Raw genomic sequence first — 21,058 nt, 5'->3', positions numbered from 1 at the left:
ATTAGCTAAATGATACAGTTTACCTTTCAGTGTATTTGGCAGTTGAAACAAGTGCTGCTTTACAGCAATTCGGTTCACCGCCATGGTGTGTTGTAATGTCCCTAATCAATTAGAAGCTAGACTATGCTCGACTTGGAGGGTGCCAGTGCCAGTGTATCACTTGACTCAACATCATATGCACAGAATGCTCCAGCACAGTTGGTGCTATGGTCAATTAATTTACCAGCTTCTCCAAGATTGCACTGGCTTCCACTCACCAAATGTATGACCTTCATACTGGTGTACTGTCTGACATTCAAGTGTGTGCATGGTATTGTTCCGCTTTACAAGATTAAATGATTTCATGCCTGTGCCAATTTCTCACCCTGAGATCCTTCAATATGGGTATCCTCTCTGCTCTGAAGGTCGCTTTTCAACAGTGAGCAAAGCAGAGGTTTTCAATTTTGGGTCCCCTGTCCTGAAACTCCTCGTCCCTTGACATCAGTGTATCAACCCTATCCTGTGTCATGCTAATCATTACATTTTATTCCACGTAATTGTTCATGCTTAATTGCCTTTTCAATTGGAGATGGACTATTAAGACACTTAATATTGTAGAGGGCACCTTATAAATAAATCAATAATATGGTAATGTTTTGTGTTTAGATTTTTTGTATACAAGTTTATCGCTGGTAGATATTTTACAAATCTGCGTTGGTATTATTGTGGCTAAACATTGTACGACCCTGCTTTAGTTAATTTATCCCTCGGACGTTCTTACTCTGGCAACATGTTTTTTGTTTATTCACTCACACATAATTAAGGTTTATACATCTGGAAGTCACACTACGGCACCATACTCCCCTTCACTCTACGCCACTCCATTCTGCGCTACTCCACTCTATGCCACTCCACTCTACTTGAGTCTGCTCCATTCTATGCAACTCTACTCCAAACTACAACACCCTACTCTACTCCACTCTACACCACCTACTCTATGCCACTTTATGCCACTCCAATCTAGAAGTCACTACACTACTCCACTTTATGCCACTCCCCTCTATGCCGCTCCACTCTACGATACTCCACTCTAAAATATTCTACTCTACGACACTCTACGCCCCTTATCTCTATTCCAGTCTATGCCACTCCACTTTATGCCGTTCTATGAAACTCTACACCACTCTATACCACTTCACTTTAGGCCACTGTACTCCACTCTATGACACACCACTCCACGATACTCCATTCTATGACACTCTACTCCATTCCAATCTATTCCATTCTACTCCACTCTACTCCACTCTGTGCCACTCCATGCTACAACACTCTATGCCACCCCACTCTACCTCTACAATGCTCTACTACATGTTACAACACCCTACGCCACCCCAGTCTACCTTAACAATGCTCTACTACATGTTACAACACTCTATGACACTCCACTGTACGACACTCCACTCTACGACACTCCACTCTACGACACTCCACTCTACGACACTCCACTCTACGACAATCCACTCCACGACACTCCACTCTACGACACTCCACTCTACGACACTCCACGACACTCCACAACACTCCACCCTACGACACTCTTCGCCACTTTACTCCACTCAACTCCACAGCACGCTATACCACTCCACTTTATGACACTTTACTCCACTCTATGTCATTCCATTCTACTTCATTCTTTGACACTTTACTCCACTCTATGCTATGCCACTCTACACCTCTCCTCTCTATGACACTCCACAACACTCAATGACACTCTGCTCTACTCTATGCCACTCTACACCACTTCATTCTACTCCACTCTACGCCTCTCCACTCTAAGCCACGCCACTCTATGCCACTCCACTCCACTCAACTCCATTCTACAACTCTCTACTACACTCTATGCCACTACACTCTATGCCACTTCACTCTAGGCTAACTGTACTCCACTCTACGACACTTCACTGTACGGCACTCCACTCCATCACTCTCTACTCTATTCCACTCTGCATTAAATCTACAACATTTTAGTCCACTTTATGCACTCCACTCTAAAAACACTCTATGACACTCTTCGCCACTTCACTTTAGGTCACTCTACTCCACTGTATGACACTACAACCCTCCACTCTATGACTCTTCACTCTATGACCCTCCACAACACTCTACTCCACTCTACTGTATGACACTACACCCTACAACACTACACTGCATGCTACCCCGCTCCACGCCACTCCACTCTACCACACTCTACCCCACTCTATGCCACTCCAATCTACGCCACTTTACTCTACTCTGTGCCACTCCACGCTATGCCACTCCACTCTATGACACTTTACTGAACTCTGAGCTATGCCACTCCACTCTATTCCAATCTGCAGCACTCCACTCCACTGCACTCTATAACACTTTACTCCACTCTGTGTTATGCCTCTCCACTGTACATCACTCCACTCTATGACACCCTATGCCACTCTCTGCAACTTCACTCTATGACACTCAACTCCACTTTACGTCACTTTACACCTCTCTATGACACTTTACTCCACTCCCTGCTACACCACTTCACACCCTTCCACTCTATAGCACTTTACACCACTCTGTGACATGACACTTCATGTCCATCTACTCCACTCTATGCCCCTCCACTCTATGCCTCCACTCTATGCCACTTTACAACCCTCCAGTCTACGCAATCCTATGACACTCTACATCACTCCACTCTACACCACTCCACTTCACTCTACTCTACTCTACAACAGTCCACGCCACAACACTCCACTTTACAACACTCTATGCCACTCTACAACACTCCACACCACTCTACTCTATGACACCCTACTCCACTCTACACCACTCTACTCCATGCTATTCTGCTCTATGACACAAACCTTTAGCCATGCTGAACAGCAGCCACGCTGGTGCACAATATCGCTAAGACCCATTGGCAAACCCGCTCTTGCATTGGCGAGACCTGTTTGGATTGCCAATGTTTGTTAGTTTGAGTTATTCACAAGTTGATTTTGCTTTGTCTGTGCTGCTTGTTTCTATTTATCTAATGCAATAGTCGAAAAGAGTGCAAGAGTGCAAAGTGAACTGCACAAAAAGACAGAAAGGAAAAATGGCTGTGCAAAAACAGAGCTCGCATACACAATGCAAAAGGACCGGTATGGTTGAGAAACACTCTGTTCAAAAGACAGGCTTCAGGGCACAAGCGTGGACCAAGCCAACTGCAAAAGACATTCTAGGAGATATACTATACAAATGTCAGGCCACTGGACATGCATGCACAGCACACATCTTTCAGCAGATTTGCATGTCTTGCCCAGGACACAATGTCTAAAGCGCACAATGAAGCAGATTGTTCACAAAATGGCACTGGACTTGCTGTGTAAAGCACAATCTGTGGAGTAGAATGTGCACATGGTATACCACGACACACAGTGCAAAGCATATTCTAAAGAGCAGTTAGTGCACAAGCCACGACACAGTACACAATGGTTTATATTTTGCCCACGAAGGGTAAATGTACAAACTGACTAAATATATTGCCATGTAGGAGGATGGAGCTACACACTAACTAGGGAATTATCTGCCTGCATTATCAAATCACCTTTCACATCACAATACATGCTGCATGTGCACAGCAGTTCTAACAACTAATATTTTCTGCCCAAGCACACACTCAGCTTAATCAAACAAGTCAAATATTTTGACACAGTATTTGTATTCATTCTTTGCCTTTAACTTTCTTCCTCTTTTGCCCCACCAGCCAACTCGTGTTTTGTTGCTTGGGGTACTCCCCACAACTTCATCAGGGCTTTCTTTCTTGAAAATCTCTTGGCAATATCTCCAAGACGGTTCTATTTCCGTCCTGGCAAGAACTTCTGAGTGTCCTGTTAAGTTTTATGTCTCAACTTATGTAGCATCTCATTTGATGTCTCCTATGTATATATCGATCCCATTTGTCACTCAGATTCCTTGCATGACCCGTGTATCTGACATCTAAGAGGCCGCCAATCCTAGTCCTGTATGCTCCGGTCCCCCACCGAGTATGGCTTCTGAGAAGATATTGCCAAGAAATTTTCAAGAAAGAAAGCCCTGATGAAGTCGTAGAGAACACCCCAAGTGACGGGCAGTGAATTATTGTTTAGGGTAAAGTAGACTGAGGTGTGCCATGTGTGGTTGGTTAGTTGTTGCGCAAGGGCACGGCCTGTCCTGTCTCCTGGGGTCGGCGAAGCTCGTGGCATGCGCCCCCAGCAGTCTTGTTTTGTGAATGCGGGGGGAGGGGCCATATGGGCAACTTCGGAGTTGTTGTGATGTGGGCACCTGTTTGGGGTCTGTTGGTCCAAGGACTGGCCAGTGCGACCTTCTTCTCTCAGGTCTATGAGAGCAATAACTTTGAATTGTCTTGAGGGGGGTGCGGGGAGGGTTCTGGGCATGGAGACCCGGGCCAGTCCCACCCCCTTTGCTTTATCAGTAACATCCCGCACCCTCCTTCAGCGGGGATTATTTCAGGGCTGCTTCTTGTGGTTTGCCTTGCCTTCATCTTCTTGCTGCCATATTGTTCCAGTTCCAGTGGTTATGCGCTGGCAATTGGGTTTGAGCCGGAGTAATACCGGTTGGGGCAGAGATTTTGTGCATGAATGGAAAGAAACGCCATGGCTTGCCGGGCGCTCTACACCACCTCATGGTGGTAGACGGGGCGGGCCATAGAGTGGGGCCGCCGCACGGGGCACAGTCGTCAGGCAACATGGGCATGTCACTGGTCGCCTCAGCTAGGCATATTCACCCGCGCTTTAGCCAGGGCAGCAGGTGGGTTTTGGTAGAAGTCATCTAGAAGTGGACTGCAAGGCAAAAGTTGGTAAATACGTCATTAGAGGACATAAGACGACAAGGTATTAGAGACCATTTGGCATTATCAATATCCAGACAAGGGCCGTTTCTTGCACATATTATTCCCTTCCAGTTTCCACAGACTTGTCTGCCCCAGGGATATCCTTCCTTGGGCTAGTACTGAAAGGAGCATCTTCAGCGACCTGTGTCCCAAATATGTCAGTAGTCTACGCTGGGGTAGATGTTCCATAAGGGCATGGTTACTGAGGTTGTCCCAAAGCTTTGTGGTCAAATTGGGTTGGAGCAGCAAGTCTACAGTCCTTAGGAAGCAATTCGACATGCGGTCGATCCAGTAGGGCAGTTAGCTTACATAGTATTAGAAAGTGGATAACATGCACTGGTTATTCAGCGACTTCATGCCCTAGGGGCACACGCACCTCTCTGCATCTGTTTTCATCCAGAAGGGTGCCAAGTGGCAAAAACCAGGAAATAGGTTTAATATGTGCCTCTGGCCTTACAGCTGTGTGGAGCCAGTCTCATTTAGAGGTATGCCTAGGTGGAAATTGGGTGCTTTTTAAGGTTCTCATGACCTTTGCGGTTTGTGGTATCTCCCAGCGGATCCATTGTAGATGTACTGTGACTGGGAATCTGGGATCCCGACACTCTTACGGGTTTTAGCATCCAGGTTCAGATGGTTAGCAGGTACTGGCATCTGTTTGAGGGCAGTTAAGAAAGCGGGGTGCACTGCATAAGTTGGCACTACACGAAAGGGAGAGGTGTCGCCAACAGTGGGGGTCAGGTGCGATGCCATGGCATTACTGGGCCATGCAAGGGCAGATGGGTACAGTGCCAGGAACCGCGTGATCTCTGAAGCTAGCTATGGGCAATCAGCAGTGGAGCGCATCAGGCAGGGCGGACTATGGGAATCCCAATGTTTTATAAGGTACGTCTGTACGCAGCCACCCCGGGGAGTGGCTGGAAGATAGGTTAAGGTATCATGTGAGGGCAAACTTGGAGCATTCCAAAGGCACACTGTGAAGCACCAGAGATTTGATGGGGTGCAGTGTTATTGTGCAACTATGTACCAGCTGGAGTAGTTGTTTATACTGGTGTGCGGTTGTCAATAAGGGTGTTAGCAACCTAGTTTCACCTGCTAAAGGTGGCCTTGGACTTGTTTGCTGGACCGGGGAGAGGCCCAGGTATCAGCTGGATGTAGGTCAAGATGCCTACCCTTGTTAGAGGGGGCATGGACAGGTTTGCTGGACCTGGAGAGGGGCTCGAGAAAGCAGGCTTAGGTGCAAACTGGAGTGTATAGAAAGGTGTGCAGTGCTCAATTAAGGGTGTTAAGCAAGCCAGCATTTCTTTATTTTGCCAGGACCAATGGTTGGGTATATGGTCTTTTGTGCGTCTTCAAGGTGGCACGAGGGGCGGAATGCAGGAGACAAGTGTTGTTTTCACCACTGAGTTAATTCGGTTTGGGGGCCTAGGCTAGCGCTGGGACAGCTTGCTGAGGATAGCTGCGGCACAGACCGGGGGGTGTCACCCCTCCTAACAGCGGGACATACACGTAAGGGGCTATGAGTTGTCTTTTCTGGGTAGGCAGGCACTGCTGTAAGAAATGACGTCCTCCATGCGTAAGAAAGCAACTATTGAGGGACATGTGAGTTATAGGGGTCAAGGATAACCCCTTGCTTAGTGAAGCAAGGAGCCCGGTCTAGGGAGGCCAGGAAGCCTCGCGCAAATGAGCTAACCGTGTCATGCGGAAATTCACTGTTCAGAGTAGACTTTATTTGGCTCGGATACCCAGGAATGCGCTGGACCGGCTTGATGAAGAAGCCACAACAGAGTCTTGGGGGGGGGGTTCCTCCTCCTATTGTGCTGGTCATACACCTGCAAGGGAATAATCTGGCATCTCTGGGGAGAAGGGCACTGCTTCAAGCATTGACAGTCACCATGTGTAAGTTGAGCATCCGGCTGGGGACCTGTGAGATATGGAGGGCTGAGATAACGCCCCGGCAGGTGTGGCGGGGCGCACAATCATGGGAAGCCAGGGAGGTCTCTTGCAGGAAGGTAACAGCGCCATGAGGAAATTCTCTGAGCTAAGGGGGTTTGCCTTCATCCGTCATGGTTTACTGCACACTAAGGCCACAAGGTGTTTTGATGAAGATGGGGTACACCTGTCCAGAATGGGTTTGGACCTGTTCTTACTTGTATAGGGTGAGGCCTCAAGGACAGCAGGGTGTAAGTAAGGAAGCCTATCTTGGTTGGGGGCTCTGGGGTGGCGGTGGCCACACCCAGAGCTGTGGCGTAGTTACAGGGCGATCCAGAGGCTGTAAGGTATAGAAGGGTACCCTCTGCACGAGCACAGTAAGGGTGCTAAAGCCAAATATCCACAGGGAGGTCCTCGCGTTGGACCCTGGAGGAGCGACGACGCCCCGTTAGTCCTACGGTCGGTTGAGGACCTGAGCAACCGGGGGTTGCCTGGAAGGCTCTGCCCCCCTCTGGGGCATGAGCAAGGGAGTGGACTGGCGGTCCACCGGTGGGAGGGGTCACCCCTCCCCCAAATCTGACTGACACCGATTGGATTGGCCACAGTGTAATTTGGCTCATCAGGTGGCAGGCGGCGAGGGGCTGCCTGCCTTGGGATCGCCCGTAAGCTAACCCACCAATCTTGGCAATGTGTAATGCTAATAAACCTGCAGCAATTTTCTCCACAAAGAAGGTGTCTTGTCTGGTTATTTCGCTGAGAGATTGCTGTATGGGGGGATGGTGAGTGTTGCCGATATTGGCACTATGGAGTGGCGTTTTTGCCCGGACAGCATTAATGAAACAAATGACGAGATTCATGTTGTTTGATTTAAGTACCCACCGCTGGTCAGTTGTTGAACAGGGATCTTAGGGAAAGGGCAGTATGCGAAGTAGCACTGAATGCCCAAGCTTTCTCAATTTTCAGAGACTCCCTCAATACAATGCTGAAAGTTGTGAAAAATAAGTAACTAATGTCTCAAGTTTACATTTACAAAGCTGCGCATTTTGTCATGCCAAGTCAAAGTGATAGTCACATACATGCCAATAGACCCATTCAGGCAGGAGACTCGGGAGTTTTTAAGGAAAAAAATGCTTTATTTTAGCTCTCTTCCGTCTAAATATGTCTGTGATTCAATATAAATTAATGTGGAAAGTTCATTCCCGGATTTTGATTTACAAATGTCTCACTTTCCATTTTAAATTATTGGCATGTTTGTTAAATCGTGTCACTCTGTGCAAGCTTCTAAACAACCAAGCGCTACATGGCGACTAGGACCGAACCCCGTGACTTCCCGAAAAGTGAAAGTAAGATCCTGAAGGAACCGAACGTAATAAAAGGCCGGAGGACCTGTTTTACCGGCAGTAAAGGTGCGGCTGGGGGCGTGTCCGCCTCTCTACCTATTCCCAGTTAGTCGACAGTTGTTACTGAGGGGACCTGCGGCTTTTCTCTCGCCATGGACTCTGCACTCGACACGGTAAAGCTTGCTATTCATAATTCATGTATGTCAGTCTGTCTTTGTTTGTGTGTTTGGCAGAGAGTGTATTGTTTCGCCCATCTTTCACCTTCGCTGGGTTTCAGCGCCCGCCCCATCGGGGGTTAAAGCGCGTTTTTCGTCAGATTTTGACTATGTGAAGAGCTGATGCAACTAAACTTTAAGCCATGACACCTTATACCGAAAGGAAAGCGTGTTTGTCACGAGTCTTAGGAAATGAATGCCAGCGGGTCAAAGGCAGCTGAAGCACATGAAACTCTATGCAGTGGACAAGCAGGCGACTTTCACTTTCGGTTGCAGGTGCGTCATCAGAATCCTACAGCACAGAGCTTCGTACCTGTTTCAGCGTTGTTTAAACATCTGGGGGCATATTAACAAGCCAGGCGATAAAACGGCGATAATGGGCTTGATAATGTGCTCTATGGAATTCCAATTGAAGCCCATGTTAAATGTGAACGACATCTAACATGGGCTTCAATTGGAATTCCACAGAGCATATTATCAAGCCCATTATCGCCGTTTTAGCGGCGATAATTTTATCGCCTGGCTTGTTAATATGCCCCTTAATTTGGAAAGTGATAGTAGGGTGGGCTGCCTTCGGTTTCTTTAAAACAAAATATTATTTTTCATCATTGGTTTGGCACATACTCAGAAAAGAGTGCTTTGTTTCCCTGTCCCAAATTGCAATCTTCGTGCACGTCATCTTTTAAGAGTTGTGATGCCATTACAACAACTGCTGCAGATCCAGCAGCCAATGAGAAAAGCACGTTGTGTAGCATCTTACATCCCTATGGTCCAATGCGGGACCCGCATTTATTTTCCTCATCAGAGGTTTCCAGAGAACAAGAAAGGGTTAACTCTCCAAACGGGAAAGGAGGATGAAGAGAAAAGGGAATAACAGGCACAAAGGGAGAGGCAGTAACCTGCAAGAGTGAGATAAAAGGGGTAGGGAGTGCCTGCCAGTATATAAGAGTTGGGTTCAGGACTACGCAGCCTTGGTTATGCCGACATTTAATAGAGCATTTAATAGAGCCGGCCGCGTGGGCAGTGCTTTGGGCACCGGCACTCTTTATGTTCCAAATTATTAAGCACTGCGTCCCTCGCCCATGGCCTATTACTTTTGAGCAGTGCCGGAATTGGAAACGAGTAACTCGGGGAATCTTTACATTTGGGGGACAAAATGTGACAGAGGAAAGTGGGTGTTATCAATCACAAAGGGCATAGCTGACTAATAGTCAACATATGCATTTCTGTTTAAAATGTCTGCTGCACAGAAATTGGTAACAAGGACAAATGGGACAGTAAATCTGTTCTAGATTACTTACTTAGTCACAAAATGGCTTCATCCTAAAATACCTTACAAGGTTAAGACACCTGCTGCAGAGATAATTGTCTACCCAGCAATTGTGAGAGAATTACAATAGTGGTAAAATAACTCAAGTGATTAACACAGTTCTGAGAGAGTTCTGTTTATTGCCCAGTCACAGGTTTGAATCATAAAGTAGTTGTTAGATCTGGGGGTCTCTAGTTGGTACAGGTAGGTACCTTTGACCAAATAGGGACCCTTGTGTCTAGTCAGGGTAAGGGGTACACTCCTAAAATAACCCCTGCTCACCCCCTTGGTAGCTTGGCATGAGCAGAGAGGCTTATCTCAGAGGCAGTGTGTAAAGCATTTGTGAACACATACTGTAACCCAGTGACGACACTACAGATGGACACCACACCAGTTGTATATTAAAAATAAGTATTCTTTATATAGATTTAACACAAGACCACAAACGACAAAAATCCACAATACTGTACTTCAAATGCGACACTTTGAGTTCAATGTACCTTTGGATGCGTAACGCTATACAACGAAAGTGTTGCAGGGAAGGTGATACGTCGGTTCCTTACATGCAAGAACGGTGATGCGTCGGGTCCCTACTGATGCATAGGGGATGCGTTGGTTCGTCTCGGTGTGGGAAGGTGATGCATCGGTTTCTTACTGCCCTTCCGTGGCGATGCGACCAGCAAAAACTGTGATGCGATGAAGATCCGGTGCAATGAAACAAAGATGGCGTCTTCTTCTTGATGTGACACGATGCTTGCACACCCGACGGCCGTGCGGCGACTCAGCAATTCTTCTGAGCCACGACAGGCCCTGCAAAACGCTTCTCCGGTGATGCAGCAGCGTCTGATGCGACGTCGATCCTCTTCTCCGGTGATGCAAGGCACTTCGGCAATGTGATGCGACAGCTGCAGCGGTGACACCCTTCTTCAGCGCTGCGACGACAGCAGCGGTGACACGCTTCTCCGATGATGCGGTGGCATCTGATGAGACGTCGATCCTCTTCTCCTGCGATGCGAGGCGCTTCTGCGTTGTGAAGCAACAGCGGCAGCGGCGACACCCTTCTTCAGCGATGCGATGACAGCGACTGTGGCGGCGACACACTTCTTCTTCGTGAGTCGCGCTTCCAGCTTGTTGTGACACGCAGTCCCTCAGAAGGCCCAACACAACAGCAGGCACTTCCAAAGAACTCTTTGGGAGCTGGTTGGTGAAGTCTGTTATCCCTGACACTTCAGCAGGAGGCAAGCTCTATCTCAAGCCCTTGGAGATCCTTCACAAGTTGAATAAAAGTAGCACAAAAGTCCTTTCTCCTTTCTTTGGCAGTCAGGCAACCACTGCAGGCCAATCCCCCAAACAGCACTCAGCTTAGGGATAGTCTCCTCCTCAGTCTCTCTGGTTGCTCTCCTCAGCAAAGGTTTCTTCTTGTTTCCCAAAAGTGATCTAAAGTTCTGGGGTCTGGGTACACCTTTTTATCCTCATTTACCCACCACTTTTGTATCACTGTGCACAATATGTTGTATTTCATCTTGTGTTTGACAGCTTTTAAAATCGCTTTGGGTATTTATAAATGACGCAATTTAAATACAATAACCTGATACCCACCAATTTGTGTTGTTTTTGGGCTTTATATGTGTTCCTTGAATTTAAAGTGGAGTAGTTTGATGAATAACTCACTGAATTGTTCTATTGTTTAAGAAATAGTTTTTACACCCGACAGGACCACTATCTTTCTTTACATGTCCATGCCCAGGTTCTGAGGGACACTGGGTTGCCCCATTGCTAACTAGACTTGAATTAGTGCAGGTTCTAACCTGCGAGGGTTCTTTTTCTCTCATTTATTTTTTTTGTATGCATATATCTTCCGGAGCATGTCGGATAAGGAAACATTATCCTACAGTGAAGAGTATATAACTTGGTTGATACAAGAGCAGGGCGCATCAAACTTCCTGCTAGGATCAGACAGAGTATCGGTTGATGCTAGCCTGGATGAAAAATTAGCCAAGGTTGGAGAAAAAACGGATTTGATCCCGCCTTCATGGACATGTCTTAACTAAGTATCTGCAATCAAACATAATTCCGAAAGGCCTACAGGTTCGGAACGAGCCTGCTATCTTCATAGACGTCCCCAAATTTAGGGAGGGGTTTAGTCACGTTGCCAATAATTGCTCCAGGCACTGGATGGTGCCTGGAGTAAAGACCGCAATTGAATACGTGAAAAAACTCACTCAGGAAATCGCTGACCTTAAGAAGGAATTCCTTGAGGGTAGTGCCCTCTCCAATGCAAGGGAAGCCCTAGAGCAAGTGGAAAAAACACTCGCAGACTTCAACACAGTAACATTGAACAGAAAGTTAGACAAATATCGAAAGATATAAGAAACTACGATAAGAAGCTAACTTATCCATACTTGGCTGACGATTACTATCAGCAGGACAGCCAAGGCTTCTTCTCAAACAGAAGCAGGCAGAGACCCAGGAGGTATAATACCTTCTCAGATTCCTCAGTAGGGAGTGGTTCTGATTCCAACTCTGAGAGACCGTCCACTAGCCATCAGGGTAACCAGGGCCCTCATTTTTTAGGGGAAGGTTATCACCAATCCAACAGGGGTGGTGGGACGTCTCAGAATTGGGAACTGCCAAGAAGTTGGAACAAGGGCAGGAGCACCCAGCGGGGAACCTCACGTGTCTGCTTTTACCAACCAGAAACACATGGGGAGATCTCAACACGCAGACAAACATACAGAGGGTGAGAACCCCCCCCCCCCCGAGAACAGCAGTGACATTCAGTTATTGAGGGAACACACGTTACCCACTGACTCCACATTATCTACTGACCTTGCAGCTAGCGACACACAGACAATGACTAACTCGGAATTGATGTCAATTGATGGCACACAACAAAGCACCAATACCAACAAGGCATTAAACTTGATCCAGGACGTGCAACACGAAAATAATCACAACTGCATGGACCCAATAATCAACCCATACTATGTCTCCAGCTGAGAGAGAGGTTCTTTCGTAAGGGCTATCATTTGTGCCCACAGCGATACCGGATTCCTTCTATGCTAAACTTGAGCTGCAGAGATTCTTCAGAAAAATCAGACTGAAGTACTACTTCAGTAAAAATACCTATAACCCCACAGCGGCTGCCACAAACTTCAGACCTCCATCCACCTTTACACCAGGAGCATACCTGATGAGTGAGAAAATACTAGCCTACGAGAAGATCGTCCTCTAAGAAACCATGCAACTGTTGGAGGAAAGAAAATATATAAAGCACAACATCAGCAAGGATGAAAGAGTGGCGCTACGATCCCTGGGCACCAATGCTTCCATTGTTATCAAAGCAGCAGACAAGGGTGGTGCGGTAGTCCTACAGAACACTGCCGACTACGTGGAGGAAATGGAATTGCAATTGGGGGTCCTGGAAAGTTACCACCGTACCCATAGGGACCCTACTGCTGAACTGAAATCCCTGATAGAGAAGCTAACCCAGTATGGACTGTCAGAAGGATTTCTGAGCCAACCAGAATGTGATTTCTTGAATAAAAAAAGAACCAAGCATCCCCATGATATATACACTATCCAAGGTACACAAGCGGATAGAGAAGCCACTAGGGAGACCCATTGTTTCTGGTTGCGGGTCTATATTGGAGCCACTCAACCAGTTCATTGATTATTTCCTGCAACCCTGGGTCCCTGAGACCAAATCTTTTGTGAGAGACACAATGCACATCATACAACTATTGGAGGGTCAACCATATGATGTCCAGACTCAACTCCTAGTGACTCTTGATGTGTCCTCACTGTATACGTCTATCCCCCAATACAAGGCACTGGACGTAGTCCGAATCACACTGGATAACATCCCAGACCGCATTGGATACCAACTGACTTTCTGATATCTTTGCTGGAAATTGCCATGAAGAAGAATTACTTAATTTTCAAGAATCAATTTTGCTACCAGTGCAAGGGAGTTGCGATGGGTGCTACTTACACACCGAGCCTGGCCAACATCTTCATGGATAATTATGAGGAGGACCATCTATACAGCCATGACAATCCATACATAAACCAGATCACAGTATGGAAACGCTACGTAGACAATATCATAATGATTTGGTCGGGTAATGCCAACGAGCTAAAGGAATTCCAGAACTGGCTCAACACCAGAACAAGGGACATCCAAATCACCATGAGAAGCAACACTGAGGCCATAGACTTCTTGGATCTGACCTTTCGAGTTGAAGATGGCCTTTTATATTGTGATCTTTACCGTAAACCCACTGAAAGAAACACACTGCTCAAGTACGAATCACATCACCCCCGAAGTCTGAAGGATAACTTACCGTATGGCCAGTACCTCAGGCTCAGAAGGAACTGTACTAGAAGGACAGACTTCTTCAAAGAAACAGAAACCCTTACGAGTCGTCTAAAGGAGAGGGGGTACCCTACAGGACTATTGAAACGTGCACGCAAACGCACCTGGTACTACAGGTGAAAGAGAGAGCTACAAAGACAGAAAACATTGTATGCGTGACAACATTCGATACTAAAAGCAATGGCATAAAAAAGGTTGTGAAGAAGTATTGGAATTTGGTTGCAAGTGAACTTAACACCAATGAAGACCTCGTCTTTGCCTTTAAAAGGGGCAGGAACATCAAAGATAATGTGGTCAGGGCATATCTTGAACCCCCGAAACTGCTAGACCTCAGGAGCCATCTAGGCCTACCACCCATAACTGGACATCACAAATGCGGCCAATGCAAAGCGTGCCCCCTGTGTAATGAAGGTTCCACTTTCACACATAACAACAGAACATACAAGCTACCACACTTTTCCAATTGCAATAGCACCAACGTGATATACTCAATCCGTTGTCCGTGTGGTCTACTTTATGTGGGACAGACCGCCCAGAAAGTAAAAGCAAGAATACTACAGCACATGAGTAGAGTAAGGTGCAAGGTACAGGGCGCTCCTTTGGTTGAGCATTTTGTGACACACAACCACCCCCCAGACAGCATACGTTGGTGGGTCATAGAGAAAATCAGTGTCCATCTAAGAGGCGGGTCCATTTCAATGGCTCTCAACTACAAGGAATCTAGGTGGATTCACTTTCTTAACACGGTACAGGAGGGGCTCAATGAGCTAGAGGAGACCTCAAGACAAATGGGCCAGCTTTAACATCTGAGGGGCACAAACCACACTACATAATATACGGTTGATGTGACTAAATCAGGCGTATAATTTAAGAGGATCAATGATCGTTTAATGTGAAGGTGAGCTAATGTTACATACAGTACATCTGCGTAATTACAATTTGAGTATGACTACCTGGCTTGTGGTTCTGCGCTTTGTGGTAGGAGCAGAGAGGTGCATTGTACCACAATACCACAATACATGTTACACAAATACCTTGTTTTCGTAGTTACCCTAATGACAATGTCAATATTAATTTCTGTGGTGTTTAACCATGTGGGAGCAGAGATGTGCATTGTACTACAATACATGTTGCACAAGCACCTTGTTCTTGTAGTTAACCTAACTACAATGTAAATAATTTCTGTGTTTAAATGATGTTCCTATTGACTTCATGACAGTCTGGACGACTTGCCTTCTGTTCTAATATATGACAATATGCATACTGCATGTTCATATGAATGTGCATCGCTTAATAACCAGCGTATGACGGTGTGTTAATGTATAACTGCCATTATTGTGCATGCAATCTTGTTTTAACCAGCTCAGAAATGTGTGTTAATGTGTAATCGCCAATGTATGAATTACAATTGTCCCATTTAGCTTTTTGGCAATCCACACTCCAAAACGCCTTTATACCAACTAGATTCTAAACCCGAGGTTTGAGCTCTGCAGCTATCGTGCCCCACATACAGCTTGTTGATCAGGTTGCTAAGCAACCAGATGACGCCACATACGCACATACCACTGGGACATGCTCCCTACGGCATTAGGTTGCTGGGCAACCGAAAGAGTCAGCATTCTGCTGCTGCTCCACACGAGGCGACGCACACGTGCATGTCAATTATGTGTTGGCATATCAGTGGCTTGATATGTAGGCTCTGTGTAGAATTATACCGGCATGCCAGGACTCACGACTGAGCACACCACCAACTATTGAAGGTGCTACAAATCATTACTAGAGGTGAGCGCATCAGGAGTTGATGTTTGACCAAGTGGGTCTAACTTTATTCCCCCTCCCGGTTTTCCCACAGATCCAAACAACTTGCCACAAGAAAGCTCCAAAGCGCGAGCATTTTTTAACGAACAAACCAATTTATATCTTTGACTAAAACCCGTAACTTGGTGAGTCTTCTAGCCACACAGCCCTAAATATGTTCCTTTGTTAAACCGGAGGATTTATTCTAATCCCCGCGGTTCTGTCTCCTCCCTCTAATTTACATAGAATCAGCCCGTGATCCGCATTGGCTTGTTGTAAGCGTCCGAGTGCGCTTTTGAAAATGATCACGTCCTATCCGCGTACGGACTTCGGTGAATTCTACAACCACCTAACACACCCAATCACTGGCAGATAACTAAGGGAATTTTCTTAAAACTACTCCGTTCTTCTCCTCCTTTGTTTTTAGAATTGCCACAACGGGGATGAGGTTGCGCACATGCCTATGCGCTCCTAAAGCCTATGTAGGTGAGTTTTCTGCCACCATTTGAGTCACCGACTACACAACTTTAGTGTATAGATATGGAATACACCTGATTCATGCACCTTCCCATTCGCAGGCTGTCATCCCTCCCCCACCCTTGTCCTGATGAAGACCCGCGTTGACTACATAATAGTGCAGATCATGGGTTAAACCTCGACAATATTCCCTGGTCCAGATTAAGGCTTTGCGTGGAAAAGATTAATTTGTTTAAGCTGCAGAGCCAATAATTCTTTGCTTCTGGACTTCTGTTTCCTTTGTACATATTTTAGTCACCTTGTACATAATACACACCACTTTTGTATCACTGTGCACAATATGTCACTTGGTCACACATCACATTATATTTCACCTTGTGTTTGACATCTTCTAAAATCGCTTTGGGTATTTATAAATGACGCAATTTATATAAAATAACCCGATGCCCACCAATTCATGTTGTTTTTGTGCTTTATATGTATTCCTTGAATTTAAAGTGGAGTAGCTTGATGAATAACTCACTGAATTGTTCTATTGTTTAAGAAATAGCTTTTACACCCGACAGAACCACTGTCTTTCTTTACATATCCATGCCCAGGGTCTGAGGGACACTGGGTTGCCCCATTGCTAACTGTCCCTGAGACTTCAGCAGGAGGCAAGCTCTATCTCAATCCCTTGGAGATCCATCACAAGTTGAATGAAAGTAGCACAAAAGTCCTTTCTCCTTTCTTTGGCAGTCAGGCAACCACTGCAGGCCAATCCCCCAAACAGCACTCAGCTTAGGGATAGTCTCCTCCCCAGTTTCTCTGGTTTCTCTCCTCAGCAAAGGTTTCTTCTTGTTTCCCAAAAGTGATCTAAAGTTCTGGGGTCTAGGCCCCCTGTTTATCCTCATTTTCTCTTTGTTCTCTGAAGGCAGAGAGGCCTTTGCCTAGTCCAAACCGGTTCTGGTCAGTCCTGGAGCTCTTTGTTGACAAGACTCCTTCTTTCCTTTCACAGTGCAGGCCAGGACATCAGACGCACCACAGGAGGTGGAGCCAGCATTGTGGAGGGAAGGCAAAGTCCTATTCAGGTCCCAGGTGCAACACCTCCCACCCATCTACATGCAGATCTCTCTATTCAGCCCTGTGCTGACTCACCCTGTCTCCTGGAATCCCCCATCCCCTGTCACTCAAACTCCAGACAAGGAATACACAACCTAGCAGAGGCAGGCTTGGATGGTTAGACAAGAAAATACCTACTTTCTAAAAGTGGTATTTTCAAACACAGAATGTTAAAACCAACTTCACTAAAAGATGCATTAGGTCAGTTAGGATTATAAGATGTGTAGGAGAGTGGCATCGACTGCATAGTTGCCCCCAACGTTTTGCTGATGTTTTTGCTGTTTTATGACTCTTAGCCAGGCTGTGGCCCTGCTATCCAGGACCCCAGCCTATCTGCTTCCTCTGTTAAACGATGTGAGTACCCTAGGTACAACCCAATTGGATGCTGAGGATGCCCTGACAGTCCCTTGTAGATGGTACCCTAGGTACCCAGGGCATGGGTCCCTCAGTAGGCCTACCAGGGCTGCAGCACTTATTGTGCCACCCTGGGACAGCCATACAAACTGACACCACCAGACCACTACTGTAGTCTGGGTAAGGTGGTGCTGGCACCCCTTACAGGGATATAGGTATCCTATATCCCACCCCATTACAACACATATACTCTCATAGGTCACCCCTATAGCAGGCCTTGGTAATCCTACAAGGCAGGGTGCTGAGGTATGTGTGAGGGGGGACCCCTACATGAGAAGGGCCTCTCTGCAACCTTCGTAAAATCATTGCTGGGTTGTTTGTAGTGTAGCCATACCATATACTCTTAACCGCATTATAAGTCTATTGCGATATCGCGATAACTTGAGAATGGCTACACAGAACCATATTGTGTTTGGTGTCAAACATGTAGGAATCATACCCCCAGTCCAGCCATGGGCATGAGGGTACGATTCCCCCCTGCTAGAGGGGCGATATGGGAAAAGCGGCAGAATTTAGACACCAATTTAAAAGTGCACAAGTTTCACAAAATAGCTACTACCCGCCACCTACACGACCCTGGCTGGCTGTTGCTGGGGAAAACCCCAGCCTCGCCAGCTGGACAATAGGGCTCCTGTGGCAGGGAGGTGCTAGCATCTCCCCAGACAGGATAATGTGGATTGGAACAGGGTGGGTGCACCAAAAGTCCTTTCAGAGTTGCACGTAGGCAGCTGCAGAAGCCTCATTCTGCATACACCGCTTGGAACCGGTTCAGGGGCATCCTGCCCCTCGCCCAGGTGGGAAACACACAAAAGGGAGAGGGTGTAGCCACCCTTTCCCGCATCACCTACCATTGGTGGACACTACTCTGGACACTCCCCTAATCGTGGGGATAAAGGTGAATAACGTGGCCCCAGAGCCTCAGATTAATCTTGAACTTTACAGTCTTGACCTTCGACTTGCTGCTGCCCAGCTGATGGAAGAAATCTCCTTTGGGATAAAGGAGTTATCCCCCTGCTTGGCAGGCACCTGAAACACTGCAAGTAACCCGGTTGGAACTTCGCTGCTCTCACGAACTTCGACGACTTCCAGAAACCTTGAGGTGGGTTTCCAGCGCATCCCAGAGGCCAGTGAGTGTGCTCAACGAGTTTGGGCACCGTGGACCGCGTGGGTGCCGAGATCCCCAATACCCCGAGCCACCGGCCACCTCTTGCATAGCACACGACCCTGACCAGTGGGGAAGTTGTGCTTTGGCCTGTTTTTGAGCCAACCACTTTACAGCAATTGTCCCAAAGACCAGCACCCTAGCCCCCTCTGGTGGCCCATAGGTGCCCTTTTACGCACGCCAAATTGCTGCCTCCCGCGGTCCCTTGTCTCTCGACTTTTGGGCCCTAGCGGAGGTCTATCTTTACAATCAAGAGTTCCCCTGGTTGCTCCAGGCCTGCTCTACAGTCTCCTCGAAGGAGACCTCTCCCAGACCTCGTGGGTCTGCACTGTAGCAGATTTGTTTATTCTTTGTGGGTTGCGGTTGCCAAGGCTTAGAGGATCCAATCCGGACACTAACACCGCAGCGAGCCTCATCCGACGTGGGACAGTCGCCCTCCTGAAACTGGCCTTCCTTGAAGCCTCTTGGAGCCCGTGGCTGCAGATCCAAGCTACACCACTTTCCACCTGAAGCACCCGACATCGAAGGGTTCTTTGCTTTGAGCCTCCTGGTCACTTTGCCGTGACCCAGACTCTGTCCCCTCTGCTTTCAGGTTCTTCTCTACAATCTTCACATCTTTGATCTTCACGGCATCATCGACGCTTTTGGCTAGCAGAACTTTTGACTATTTTCCCATTGAAAATCAGCCCGCGACCCGACAGCAGAAACGACCTATGCACCCGGCTTCCCTGGGGCAGGTAACAGTGGTACCTCGGTACTCTCGTGGTAGTGGGCTCTTCAAAAGCTTAAGTCTGACGTTTTAACTTTGTACTCCTGCTAGAAGTATTTTTAAACTGTTTATTTCCAACCGCGACATTCTCCATAGGCTGTAATAGAGATCCCGATAGCAGCTACTTGCACTGCACGCGCCTCCCGTGTATCCCCTTCCTCATAACCTGGGGTGGATTCTTAAGGGGCCAGCGATCCTGAATGCCCTAGGCATTAACTGTAGAATTGTCGTGGTTCTTATACCACTTTTTTAGTATATGGTTTGGTCCCCCCTGGGGCCCAATGTTAATAGTGCTATTTATTGTGTCTATCAATGCTTGTTTGATATTGTAACTTTGCCACAGCTTCATAAAGAGACTGTGGGATTCTGTCTAGAATAAATACATATATTTTATATATATACCTGTGTGGGCTACTCTTTCATTTGGTTATTCAAGAGGTTATTATGGTAAAACAATAAGCTTAACACTCCTTCAAGACTTAGCCTGAAGGCTGCTCTCCACAGCTACCACTAGGATAGCTTTCTTTAAAGGTTGTCTTAAACCTATCATCAATAAGAGTCGAATTGGACTGGTGCAAGGTGTCCCTATAACTAGGAGACAGCATATGCCAGGCCAACTTCTCACATTGGTGTGCAGCGGTTGGATTCAAGCTTGCCATTGTTTTACCAGATAACAAATTGAATTTCTAAAGTGAAAGCTACTAGGTACCAGAGGTACATATAAATGCAAGATTAGAATACAATAAGTTCTACTGAACTTAGGAGTTGTGTGTAGAGGATTTAGCACACCTTGACTACAACTCAAGAAAGGGTTCAGTAGGCCACACTTAGTGTAGGTAGATACACCACTATCACTACACTAGAAATGTCTTTAGGTTCAGGTGCCCATAAGGCTCTGGAAGGACCCCAAAGGGTCCCAGTCGACAAGTATGATCATCTCTCCTTTGCTGATCTCAGGGAGATGTGCACCCTTAGGAAACTTAAGGCAAACAAAGGTGCCAATACCCAACGTCTCAGGGAAATCCTGCTCATAGCAGACTTTATGCAGACTTTAGGGTCTGGTGGGGTAGACAGGTTGGGTGGGCATCCATCAGAAGAGGATCCTCCAAGAGAGGACTCTGATGAGGACCAGGAAGAGGATGAAGATCCTGACCTGGAAGAAGAAAACCACTCACAACATGGAGGTGATGGCCCAAAAGGCACTCTCTCCATCCCTAAAGGGAGAGTGGTGGATCCCAGAAGGAACAGATCCCCCTCAGTGGGGTCCAACCATTCTAGGAGATCCAAAAGGACC

The 21,058-nt window shown here is 46.9% G+C and overlaps 1 protein-coding gene across 2 annotated transcripts in view; it reads left to right on the top strand.

Moving 5' to 3' along the window:
* The first annotated feature begins 8,153 nt into the window (after window positions 1-8,153).
* LOC146866980 (caspase-7-like) overlaps window positions 8,154-21,058 on the top strand; it is a 198,392-nt gene continuing 185,487 nt past the window's right edge. Inside the window, exon 1 of one of the 2 annotated variants that reach the window (XM_085603348.1) lies at window positions 8,154-8,315. In XM_085603348.1, coding sequence (XP_085459474.1) covers window positions 8,295-8,315 — 21 coding nt within the window. In that variant the 5' untranslated portion in view covers window positions 8,154-8,294. The remainder of the gene's footprint in view (window positions 8,316-21,058) is intronic. The other variant, XM_085603349.1, reaches the window with a different exon arrangement.

The sequence above is a fragment of the Triturus cristatus genome, chromosome 1_2, assembly GCF_964204655.1.
Source record: "Triturus cristatus chromosome 1_2, aTriCri1.1, whole genome shotgun sequence".
Lineage (NCBI taxonomy): Eukaryota > Metazoa > Chordata > Amphibia > Caudata > Salamandridae > Triturus > Triturus cristatus.
Note: the sequence above shows the minus strand (reverse complement) of the source record. Positions and strands in the feature narration are given on the sequence as shown.